This window comes from Phasianus colchicus, chromosome 2 (assembly GCF_987193195.1).
Source record: "Phasianus colchicus chromosome 2, bPhaCol1.hap1.1, whole genome shotgun sequence".
Taxonomy (NCBI): Eukaryota; Metazoa; Chordata; class Aves; order Galliformes; family Phasianidae; genus Phasianus; species Phasianus colchicus.
Window position 1 is genome coordinate 13,742,351 of NC_143437.1, and position 12,654 is coordinate 13,755,004.

Below are 12,654 nucleotides of genomic sequence, written 5' to 3' on the forward strand. Positions count from 1 at the left end.
CTTCCAACTTGGCATACTCTATGATCCTAATAATGTCTTGTTGAATTATTATTGTTTTTAAGTACCACTGCTAGCTGATGCGCTTTTACCTACTGGCGTTTGGGGCTCTGGATGGTTCCATGCAACCTGTAGTTGCATTAGGGTGTAAGTTGGTGTGGAAACTGTGCAAGTATGGCACTGATTAGATGAAGAAGCAAATTTGTAGTTTAAAATGCAACTCCAGTAGGCCTTATAGATTCAGATCCCAGAGGGTGAATGAAATCAATCCAGTGCCATTGATCTGATGCCAGCTGTGATTAGTGGAGCCCCATGGATGAATGGTGAATGCAACCTACTGCCTGAACTGCTGGCTGCTTCTGTTTTAGACTTGAAAGTGAGTAACAGAGTTCAAGTACTAAGACTTTGGGGTAGTCTAGAAACATTTCTGCAAGTGCCACAAGGTACCATCAGTAAGAAAAATAAAAGGGTCATAATGTTGGAAGTGGAAAAAGGGCCTGGTAGCAAAGTGATGATTATAACAAGTTTCAGGAGAAAAAGGTGAGGAAAATAATTCAGGGTAGCGGACATGGAGAGACTGTCAAACAGGGCAAATTTGAAGGGAGTTCAGGGAAGGGAAGTGAAGTCAGAGAAGATGAGACCTGCAAAAAAAAAAAAAAAAAAAAAAGCCAACAGGAGCATGTCTGCCCCATCTAAAGAAAACACACACAAGGGAGGCACTGTTGCTTGCAAACGTACGGGGGGAGGTATAAAGCAGCCAGCAATCAATTTCCTAATAACGGGCTTGATCTTTTAATGAACTAGTAAGATGGAATGAGAGTAGAACAAAAACCTGATTTATCATCCCATCTCTTTTGCAGTAGCAGCAGTGCAACTGTGTTTTCTTCCCTTAGCTTGTCTCAGCAGCTTCACCTGAGTCATAAGGGTGGAGCAGTGTCTTCACAGCTGAGTCTCTTGTGTGATATGAGAGGTTTTAAGAGGTTTTTTTTTTTTTTTTTTTTTTAAAGACCTGCTGGCCTCTTTGCGTGGCTGCTGTTTAAGGCAAATACTTCTGTTTCTGCTGCTTTAGGACCTAGCAAGCCCCACTTGAAATGGCCACAAGATCAAGGTGAAGAGCTATCTTGAAGCAAGCAGAGGGGTTTCTGAGAACAGGGCTATATTTCATTGAAAAGCAACAGGACCTTTCTTTGTTTCCCTGGGGCCAGGGATTTCTCCTGCTTCCTTAGGCATCAGTTTTCTCAAATCCTTTGTAAAAGTAACTTCTGAACTTGCCTAATCACTGGATTCTGCTCTGATTTAAGGTGGGACCCAGAAACCCAAGGATTAATCCAAGTGGTCAACATGTTAGCCGTTTCCTGTGCTGACACAGTGAGCAAATATAGTGAGCTGTAATTAATCCCACCTGAGGGTGCTGGTCCCAAGCCAACAAGCTGCACCCACCCAAGCAAAAACCCAGATAGTTTGGAGATGCAGTGTTGCCTTTCACAGGACCTTGTTGCCATCAGAATGACAACTGGTGCTAAGTGAATGCAATGATTATGGCACCTGATAGAATTGTTAAGCAGGACCCTTTACAAATGCAGATGAAGGCACTTAGACCAGATTAGTATTAGATCTGTACACACCATCTAAAATGGCAGTGTGGGAATAAAATCTGCTTTCACTGCTGCTGGGTGCAATCCAGCTGTGAACGTACAAGGGCCAGGCTCTCAGCTGGGTTGAGTTGTCTTTTCTGTGAGATGTAGCATATAGATTTAAGATGTAAAGCTGCGTATTTGTTCTTGGGGTGTGTCAGGGTGCTGCTGTTTGAGCAAAGCAGTATAGGGCTGCAACTGTAAAGCTCGGGACTGTGAGCTTTTGTGGGATGCACCTTGCAGCACAAGCAGGCCAGCAGAGGAAGGAGTAGGAAGTAAGACCTGGGGTTTTCTCTTCTGGGTACGGGGGCAGTTCCTTTTTTCAGAAGGTATCATTAACATGTGTAGATCAGAGACTTAGTTAAGTTTGTGAAATCTCAAACAGAGATTTCCTTGTAGAATGTCCTCTGAGAAGGGGGATAGACCTCAAAGGTGGTACGCTTGGAGGAAAATCTATGTAGGTATTTGGCTAACAACATCCAGCAGAATTGTGCATATGGCAGAGAGAACAGCTAATGGCTGCAGCAAAGCATTAAGATGTTTTTTTCCCTGTTACTTCTCCAGGTTTTTCCACCATGTTCGGAAAGAAAAAGAAAAGGCTTGAAATTTCTGGGCCCTCTAACTTCGAACATCGTGTCCATACTGGCTTTGACCACCGGGAGCAGAAGTTCACAGGACTACCTCAGCAATGGCACAGCTTGTTGGCAGACACGGCCAACAGGCCGAAGCCTATGGTGGACCCATCGTGCATCACACCCATTCAGCTCGCACCTATGAAGGTATTGTGTAAAGTCTTTCTTTCTTGTTGCCTTTGAATTTCCTGACCTATCTTTAATTGCATAGTTGAAGCTGTGCATGAGCTTATCCCTGAAATGCCTCCGTTTGCACTGAGAAGGTACCTGCTGCATGAGGTGTCATTGGGCACCTCTTTTTCTAATTTCTGTACGGAACTACGTCTCAGTGAAAGGTTATCTGACAGCTGTGATGTAATCACTTCTGTGCCCTTACTCTGCCCACGTTGCTAGAAATATAAAGGAGATCAGAAGGAGGACGTGTCAGGCTTAGCCACCAAGCACCACAAGACATTTGTTTGTATCACCAAGAGCATCTGGGAAGCAGGCATGGCTGGGGCAGAGGGGCAGAGCTGCAAGCACAGAGAATTGGAAATCCAAATGTTTAATACTAGGGCTATGAGGTAAAACTGTATTTATAAAACGTCTCCTAGAAGAGCATGTGTCACAGGTCTTGCTTGGGCCATGTGCTTGCACTCCTGGGGTGCGGAAGAAAAAGCCACAAGTTCCAGTGGAGGCTCCAAATGTTGCTCCTCAGCAGCATAAAATTCCTTGATAATTAATTTAAGAAAGGTGCTTTAGGCAAAGGCAGCAGGGAGGGATAAGTACATGGAGGGAAAAAAATTATATTGCTTGTTAAGCCCAGAAAAGAGCTCAGGGAGGGATCTTGTTGCCACCTGCAAGCACCTGCAGGTTAACGCAGATGGTGGAGCAGAGCCCTTCTGTGGGTGACAAAATGGAGGGAGCAGACCCAGGCTGTGGCTGGGGAAATTCAGACCAGACAGGTGGTGAAAAAACATTGCTCAAAGGATAGAGCAGCACTATATGGGTGCCGTTTTGGCTCTGAGCTACCTGTCCTTAGAAGTGCAAGATACAGTCAGACAAACAGCCTCATTTAGTGATGGTTCTGAAATTGCACATCCTGATGTCCCAGTAAATGCCACCTGCGTGCTGGCAGTACCATACACCCCTTGCTGTCATGTGGCTGAAAGATAAATTTAGGATTTCATCCTCACGGATTTTTCTGAAGCAAGGGAAAATCAGATAATCGTGAGAGCGCAGACCCTGTATTTACATTTGATAAGTGCTCTTTGCTAAATTTGCATTTACTGCCTGCACCTGAAGGACACTCAGCACTTGCTGATCAGGATTGCTGGGCATTGCTGCAGGATAAAGGGTATAAAAGCAAAGTCTTGGATTTTTTGCAGTGATAAAACACTGCATTGTATAAATGAGGCCCAGAATAATTTGGAAAAAAGTAGGCAAACCTTTGCCAGCTGGAGTAGAAGAGTAAATGTGTTTCACAGCCCTTTTAAACACCAAAATATCCTTGGGACATGAATGCATAAAGATGTCTTAAATCAGTTTCTTATCTTGCAGCAATACCATCTATTTTCTGTAATTCTGGAGCCATAAATCCTAAGTTTAAAATGCTTTAAAATGTATTAGATTTCAAAACACCTTAAAAGAAGTGTGAGTCTAGGACTAGTGCTGCAAATGGACACATACATACATAGCTTTATTTGTGAGTAGAGCTCTGATGAAGCAGTATACACTGTGGTGTGTGAAGGATCGAGCCCTGAATGAATAACTGCAGCACTTAAAAGTGGAGAAAACCATGGACAGCTTTCCAGGAAATGGTCTCTTTTTATTTTTCTGTTTATCAAACGTCTGTCTATATATGGAGGAGGTCTATGTATCCAGCATTCTGTATCTGTTCATGTAATGGGAATGCAGTTCTGAACTAAATCTTACCTTGCCAGAAAAGGCTCCTTTGGGAGTAGGATGGGACCAGGAGCCAAAATACAGCTCCTGAGCTGAGCTTGTTCTCCCAGTATAGTCTTGGGCCACAGTGGTTTATAATGCATCCATACATCCAGCAGCATCTTGCCATGGTGCATCTCCTGGTGATGGTTTCTCTGTAACACTGCCCCCATCCCAACAGTGGCAGTGGGGCAGAGCGACCCATAGGAAGGTTTGTCTGCATAGATGGAAGATGGAATTTGGAAGTAGATTCCCCAAACTGCAGTTATTTGCATGCCATCATTCCAAAGGCAGAGTTGAAAAAGTAATTGGGATTAAAACTGAAGGGCTCAAGAGACTGTGCTTTCACTGTCCAGTTACTTTCCCTAAGACTTCTGCAGCCTATTGAAGTAGGCCTCCTCCATAATGCCAGCAAAAGAGCTGGTCTTATTGCCGACTAAGAACAGTGACTACTGTCTGAGAACTTGCTTTTAATTTTATTGCAAGAAATAATTTCATTCCATGGTAAGAATTAGCGTGTTTAAGTTGACTTAACTTATAAAGTGAGTTGTGGCCACTCCAAAACTGAAAGTATTAAGCATTACTGAAGTAAACATAATTCAGAACAATTTTGTCTATGTGTACATTCCCAAACACCTTTAGTTCTGTTAAAAAGGGATGTACACACTGAGGACTTTATGATTTAAGTGAGAACTGGTGATTTTAAATGTATTTGCATTTAAAAGATGGAAGCCATAGTCTGCAAGACCATAACACTGCTTACAGTTTTCCTCTTTTCCACTCAGCATTTGATGTGGTTTAATTAACACACTTGTAAATGCACTGAGCTGTAACAGAAGATTGATAATGAAGTGTGTCCTAAGTCACGTTATTAAGTCAGGCTGAGGCATTCAACCAGTGTTGGTCCATACAGAGGTTTCAGGTCATGCAGCAGTTCTGTAACTTGTCTATTCTGCATTTATTATTTTTATTGTATTTTTAATTAGTTCTGCATTGGTTACAAGTGCAGTGCAAGGCAGAGGTGTTCTGCTTAGAGGGACTCCTCTGTGACTGAATGGTAGCACAGGTTATAGAGTTCAAGAGAGTGATTGCTGGCTTCTGAGACAGAACTGATTTTTGTTTGCTTTGTGTTTCACCCGAAGCTTCATCCTAATCCAAAGCCAAAGCAGAGGAAGGGAAGGGCTTTTGTTGACTTCTGTGGGTTTTGCTGTCTTCCCCATTAGGGTTGTTTGCTTCTTTCTCAGTCTGCAAAACAGAACCTGATGGTTCATATACTGTATGACTTATTGTTTTACCCAGAGGGATACATTTTCTAACTGTTCCATCTATATTAAAAGGCAGCAGAGGTGATGAAGAGGCAACACTGTGGTCTCTCAAGTATCCTGGGAATGACCCCTTCCACCAGGAGACTCACTGCTGTGCCTCTGCACTGGCTGGATTAAAGGCATTTAGTCCTTTTGCATGTGGCTGGCAGTGGCTCATCATGGTAATATCTGAGCTTGAATACTAACTTGAGCTGGTTGTACAAATTCATTCATTTCCACTACAAGGAGTAATGATAATAGGATTCCCCTTCTCAGTGTGGATGACCCAGATACAAGCAAAGTGCTGTGTGCTTCAGACACCAGCAGGAGTGAGTAAAAGTGACGCAGAAGGTTTCATGGGAAATAGAAAGTGACAATGGTGATGGTAGATTCTGGGTGTGTAGAGAGAGGTTTTTCATAAAAGGCTGATTTTTCACTGAAAGCATCTTCATGTGATCTATGTCTTACTGTACTTAAAATGGATTTCATGAAGCCTGAGGTCTGATATTAGGCTTTTAAGTTCTCTTGCTTCAGTATTTTGCGTTTGCCCTACGTGTACTTGCAGTTCAGGGTTTGATTGTTTATCCTCAGCATGCAACATACTTGGCCTGACACTGCTTTCACACTGCACTCGAGTTCCAGCCCCTTAACGTTGGAAAGCTTCAGCATCAATAGCTAGGCAAACACACTGCACTTGGGCAGCAAAACTCGATGAATTCTTCATGCTTTCTACACTCTGCTAAAAGTATTTGGAAAACAAGTATGAGAAGCCTTATTTGGGGGATTTTTGACAGGAGCCTAGCATTGGCTTTGTAAAGATGCTTCATTAAGATGCTTGAATGTCCGTGGCTGTCAGCAGGAACAGGGTGGCACGGAGGACTTGTTAAAATCCCTTCTTGTGTTCCCCAATCCAGCTAACAGCGGAGCTTCTTTGCTTTTCTGTCAGTTACTGCAGGAAAAAAATCCCATTTGTTTCTGAGATGCACAGTAGTTGTGCCATTAGTCTGCTGCAGTTCATTTACCTGGTGTTGTGCAATGCATGGGCTTTGCAGGGCAGAGAATTTCTGATGTGGCAGACTGCGGAGTCACTGACTGTCCTCCCATTCATCCTGTTTCAGTGTTGCAACCTGTATGTTTTGTCCTATCTGTAATTTTAGTTTCCATCACTATTGCATCCCAAACATCAACCTGGATAGCAGCAAGTTAAATGTAATCCTTTAAACCTTATTAAGCTTCTACTACTGTATTTCAGCCTGTGTATAACATGGGGAAAAATAATCTGAAAATGAGTGACTGGTATGGCTCTTTTAATAGTTCTGACCAGAAAATCGAAGCTTCTGTTTACTGTGTGTGCTGACAGAACAAATAGCAGACATGCCCCTTCTCTTCCCTGTCCTACTTGGACAAAGCGGTGGTTGTCCTGCCCTTCTCCCTTGTCTTTCCACGTTTTTCTATCTCCTTGACAGCTCCTTGATTTTACTTATTCCTCCATGATACCTCTCTGGATGGCACAATTTGAGGTTCTTGCTTTAAGAAGGCTGTCTCCCATCACCAGGAAGCTGCAAGTCTATGGCACTGCTCTTGCCAGGACAAGACAAAAGGCTGCTGACACCTTGAGGGCCTTCCTTGTAGCTGCACTGTGATCATTCATGCTTACAAACTCAGGTTTCCTAATTGCTTGTTTTGAGATTGCACATGGGGCCTGGCATGTGCTGGTCTAAGAGGAGCTAAGGTGAAAGGGGTAGTTCTAAAAAAGGGCAAGAGCCAACACCTTGCAGCATTGAAAAAATGTTGTGTGGAAATAAAAGGTTTTGCCAGTGAGCGTGACTTAACAGTGGGACGGTGACCCGGAGAGGCTGAACTCTCACAGGGGGCAGTTTGCAATGAACACTACCCTGAGCCACCTGACAGGTCATCGATGCCACCTCTGCTCCAAGCAGAAGGTGGGGCTGGATGACCTGCATAGGGCCCTTTTTCTGCAATTATTTTCATCTACAAGTAATTTCAGCTACATTTTCAATAGTCCTGTTATGCAGTTCTACTTTCAATTTATTTTGATGACTAAACCACAATGCGTTTGATGCTATGTGGTGCCAATAAGAATTACTGCAGCATATTTCAGTTCACTCTTGAGGGCTATTTGATTTCCCCCATTTCTAAGTGATGGCATCTCTTCTGTACCTCCTTGTACAGATGTAATGCAAATATGCCACCTACTGTCCAAGAACGTGTCTTGCTGTGAAATAGGCTTTGTATGAGAAGAGCCATGTTCCCAATTCTGTGTAGCAGTAGAGGAAATCTGTCGCTGTACAAATAAAAATCAGCCACATAGGTTCATACGTACTACACTTCATGATGGAAGCTTTCAGTTTAATTGCTCATTGTTTGGTTTCAGAAAATTGTAGGTTTTTACTGAAGTCTTTTGGAATAATATTGCTGCTGACAAAGAGTTTATTCCAAGACAGAAAATGCCTGAATAAGGAAATAGGAGTAATTTCTTTTCATATTAACAGTTCATTTTATGGAAAATGCAGTTTCAATATAAATAATTTCATCTGGAAGAGGACACATCTTAGAGATCATAAATTGTTTGTTTCAGTTTTTTCGTTTGAAGTCTTTGGTTTCGGTGATCAATGCAACCCTGGCAGCCTTGGATGCAGCACACCTTGGGAAGGAATGCATAGCAGGGCTGTCCTAATGACAGCTCCTGGCACCACTGTGCTGCGAGCTGCCTGTCCCTCTGCAGTGATGGTCTGCAGGCAGGAAGTTCAGATGAAATGCAGACCTACTCCAGTAATACTAGTTTCTCCGTTCCTTGTACCCTCCTCAGATCTGTTCTCTTCTTCACCTCTTTCAAAAGTACACTAACTGATGCACACAGGTTTTTTTTACTACAATCACATCTGCAGGCCATAGTCATCCTAAAATGAGGGAAGCACTTCCTCTCCGTGGTACTCTTCCCTGATATATTCTCAGTTATTCTTTACAGTCTGGTGTTTCTGGCTTTCTGAACAAGAAAGTCCTTGATCAGCTGTTGCTTTGCTGTGTTCTCTTCCAGTATAAATAATAAAAAATGCTGTTTGCATCAGTATTGTAATTCTGAATTAATGTTGGAGAAGTTTTGCAAGAGCTATGTTTTTTCAAGCTTCAGTTATACTGATGAGAGCTCATCTAGGTGGTGTAGGACCTTGCAGTACGCTAAGTGAAGTTTGCATGTAAATCTTGAGTTCACTGTCTGCATCTGCTGAGGCTTTAGAGCTCAATAAAGATGTTAACCTACAGGTCTGTACACAAAAAAGGCAAATTCTCAGTGTCAGCATTTCAGAAGTTGAATCCAGTCTCCTCTGGGAATACCAGACTGGGAGCACTCTCCAGGTAGTGCTGTATAGCCTGAAATGAGCCAAGAATTAGATCCTGCGCAAGGACACTTGTAATCACATTCTTTTTTTAGTGTAGATGTTAGTCTCTGATGGCAAATTTAGAGGTGTTCCAGTATCTTCTCTCACCTGCCCTGATAAATGAGCCATGCTCCCCGTGTACTGCTTGACACACAGGGCTCTGGCTCCATCACTCTTAACCTGGCTGCTATTTTCTTCCTGTTTGTTTAGGCAAGGTTTTGGCCACCAAAAAATTTCCCTGCTCTGACCCAGATAGAAGCAGGACTCAGGCCTATGCGGAACTAGGCAGGTACAGGCGGTGCTTTGGGGCGGTTGCTGTGGTGGACTGGCCGAACCCCAGCAGTTCTGCCTACATTGTGTAAATGTAAAGCTGCGGTGACACTAGAAAGTTTCTTTTCTTCATTGTCTGTCGGTGCAAAACACTAGGTGGCAGCAAGGAATCTCTGGAAATTCACCTCACTGCATGACATACGTGGGCACGGGCAGCAGACAAATCTGCTTTGGTGTCCTGATGGCACTTTTAAAGAAATGCTTTTATCCTCCTTTGTAATGGGTTTGTGGAAAAGATTTCCATATACAATTGATATTTATATACAAAATATACAGCATATGCAGTTCACATCACTAGTAGGACAGTGTTTGCTATTTGGGCTTGCATTTAAGTATGCCATGACTATAATTGCACAGTAGCTACATATTCTGCATGTCTCCATGATACATTTATTCCTAGATAAACCTGTTTTGGTCCACTGTTGTATAGAGCATAAATCATCTTGGTCGTAGTCCCACTAAACTGTGTTCTAAAGAGTACTGTCAAAAGCAGTAGGATCAGAAGGAAGACTGTGTTGCCAAGCAGCTCACTTACCTGTGAGGCCAAAGCTCCAGATGTAAATGGGATTTTTTCTGTCTCCTGCTCTGCAGTGATTAGGTCTGGGCTTTGATGGCTCTCCAGGAATTTGAAGCTGATTTGCTGCCATTTATTTCTTGTGCTCCCCTTCACGCAGGATCCAATTACAGCAGGCAAGTGCTGTGTATTACAGGAGATCAACACTGACTTGTCCTTGGAGAACTTTAAACAGTTTTTCTGCTGAAGTGCCACTTTCATGGGCTGAACTGTGCAGGCCAGAAAAAATAAGAGCATGTTAGATACAGATCTTTGGGGAGAGAAAAGTGAACAGAAGAGATGTATGTCGGCTGGGGCTTATACTTTGTAATTGCAAACATCAGACCCAACAGGCTTTAATTAGGAACACACAGTTAAAAGAAAAGCAAGAGATTCTGAAATTTATTTAGTCCAAACAAAACAGTAATTTCTGTCTGTGTCTTAATTGGCATTTATTAATTCCCAGAACACAGCACAAACTTCCAGTGAAAATGCCTCCATTTGAAATATCACTTTCTAGTAGCCATGGGATCTGTAAGCGCAGAAACTTGGCTTAAGCAAATTAGCTTTTATGAACCACCGAGGTAAAAGTCTTGGGGACAGGAGGCAGGCTGGGAACTGCCTCGCTCTTCTGCATATATCATATGGCAGTTCATGCTGAGTTAGCTGTGCACCATGCAGGGGTCACACTGCCCTTCTCTTCTGGTCAGAGCAGCGGAGGGAGGATGGGGAGCAGCACTTCTCCAGGCAGATGGGTTCGTGAAGCATGTCAGGGACAGTGTGCCAGAGGGACATCATTGTGCTTGGTGGTGTCACAGCCCTACAGATCAATTACATCAAGATTCCCTTAGAAGTGTTGCAACAGAAATCAGGATTCCTTCAGAAATGCTTCAGCATGTTTTTGTAATGAGTCTGTGGTGTTGTCCTGACTGTCATCCCTGTGAGTTACACTGAGGATGGTCCTCTGAAGTCTCTCTCTGTGGATTTTTTCCTGCAGTTTCTCTGCAGTGTTTGGTTTGCACTTCTCATTTGCAGGAGTGAATAAATAAAGCATCTGCTTGGAAAGCTCTTTGAGTCTTTCCTCGCAGTTGCCTGGTAAGTTAACTGAGCAGAGATTTCTGTGCAGAAGCACTCTGCGTGTCTATCCATGTTTGGGTGAAAATCACTCAGTGAGGCTTAGTACCACTTGGGGCATTTCTGTTGGTACGCTTCTAGTATACCTTGTGGAACAAATTTATTTACTTGGAAGCAAAAACTGTAATTTGCAACACGTATGAAATTGTTACACATTTACTGCTTTTTTACTGCTTTTACTAATGCAGATTTCTAAACTGTCTTAAAGAGTGAAGTTTTGGGAAAAGATAAATTGTAGAATTGTAGAATATCTCCAGCTGAAAAGGACTCATAAGGGTAACAGAGCAACTCCCAGCTCCACACAGCACCGCCCAAAAATCAGACGCAATGTCTGAGAGCAGTGTCCACGTGCTCCCTGAGCTCCGGCACCAGGGCTGTGCCCACTGCCCTGAGCAGCCAGTTCTGTGCCCACCGCCCTCTGGGGCAGACCCTGTCCCTAACCCCCACCTGCCCCTCCCCTGGCACAGCTCCATGCTGTCCCCAGAGAGCTCAGCGCTGCCCTCCGTTCTCTGTGAGGAGCTGCAGCTGCCATGAGGCCTTCCCTCAGCTCCTCTTCTCTGGGCTGATCAAACCCAGGGGCCTCAACACTCCTCACACAACTTGTCCTCCAGACCGCTCCCCATCTACACAGACGTCCCTTGGATGCTCTCTAATAGCTTTACATCCTTTTTGTGCTGTGGCACTCAGACTGCACCCACTGCAGGAGATGAGGCCGCACAGTGCAGAGCAAAGGGGACAGCCCCTCCCCTCACCCGGTGGCAGCGCTGGGCCTGGTGCCCTCCAGGTGCCAAGGCACAATGTTGGCTCATGTACAACTCGCTCTCAGCCAGAGCCCCCATCCCATTCAGTGGGTCTGCCGTCCAGCCTCTCGTTCCCCCAGTCTGTAAATGTAGTCAGGGTTGTGCCTTCTTAGGTGCAGAATCCAGCACTGATCCTGTTACATTAACTGTGCAGCTGGTGATTGCTCAGCTCTTCACTTTGTCTAGATCTTTCTGTGAGGGCTCTCTACCCTCATTGGAGTCAACAACTCCTCCAACTTTATTATCATCAGCAGAGTTGCTCAGAACGCCTTCTAGTCCTTCAGCAGGGTATGGCAGTTCATATGATATATGAAGCCATTAAAGAGAACTAGCCCTAAAATGGAGCCATAGAGGAATCCTGCTAATGACACCTGCCAGATATAATCCCATTTATTGCAGCTCTTTGGGACTGACCCATCAGCTAATTGCTCGCCCATCGCATTGTGTTTATGAAGGATCTCACAATACTCCGAGACACTGATCAGGTTTGAAAAGTTACCATTAAGTGCTTTGAAACTTTCTCACCATTTTTAAGGCCATGAGACTGAAGCATTTCACAGACAGCGTTTTCACAGCACTGACTGCAGAGGGATTTATTTCCCAGAGCATTGGTGACCTCTTCCCCACCAGTGTGACCAGTGCACCACACACTTTATCCCTGTCTTCCTTGCATTGTAACCTCAGGCCTGCAGGGCCCTGACTGCAGTAGCCATCACCTATGCTTTGCTAGGCTCATGTGAAACATGTTGACTTTTTTTTCAAACATGTGCCATTCATGAAACCTCATTTACTGTGGTAAATTGCAATGGAAAGTAATATAGTTAAAATTGCTTCGTATGAATTGTCAGACTGTCAAAATCTTTGTTTTAATTAAAGCCAAAGAGACTGCAGTGGAGTGACCGCAGAACCTCTCTGCCCTCCCAAACAAGTGTCCCACTGCCACAGCTGT

At 43.9% G+C, this 12,654-nt stretch overlaps 1 protein-coding gene across 12 annotated transcripts in view; it reads left to right on the forward strand.

Annotated features, from left to right (window-relative positions):
- Positions 1–12,654, forward strand: part of PAK5 (p21 (RAC1) activated kinase 5) — a 323,333-nt gene that overhangs the window by 282,441 nt on the left and 28,238 nt on the right. For all 12 annotated transcript variants that reach the window (XM_090134842.1, XM_090134845.1, XM_090134844.1 and 9 more), the window contains one exon: positions 2,196–2,410. In XM_090134842.1, coding sequence (XP_089990968.1) covers positions 2,196–2,410 — 215 coding nt within the window. The remainder of the gene's footprint in view (positions 1–2,195; positions 2,411–12,654) is intronic.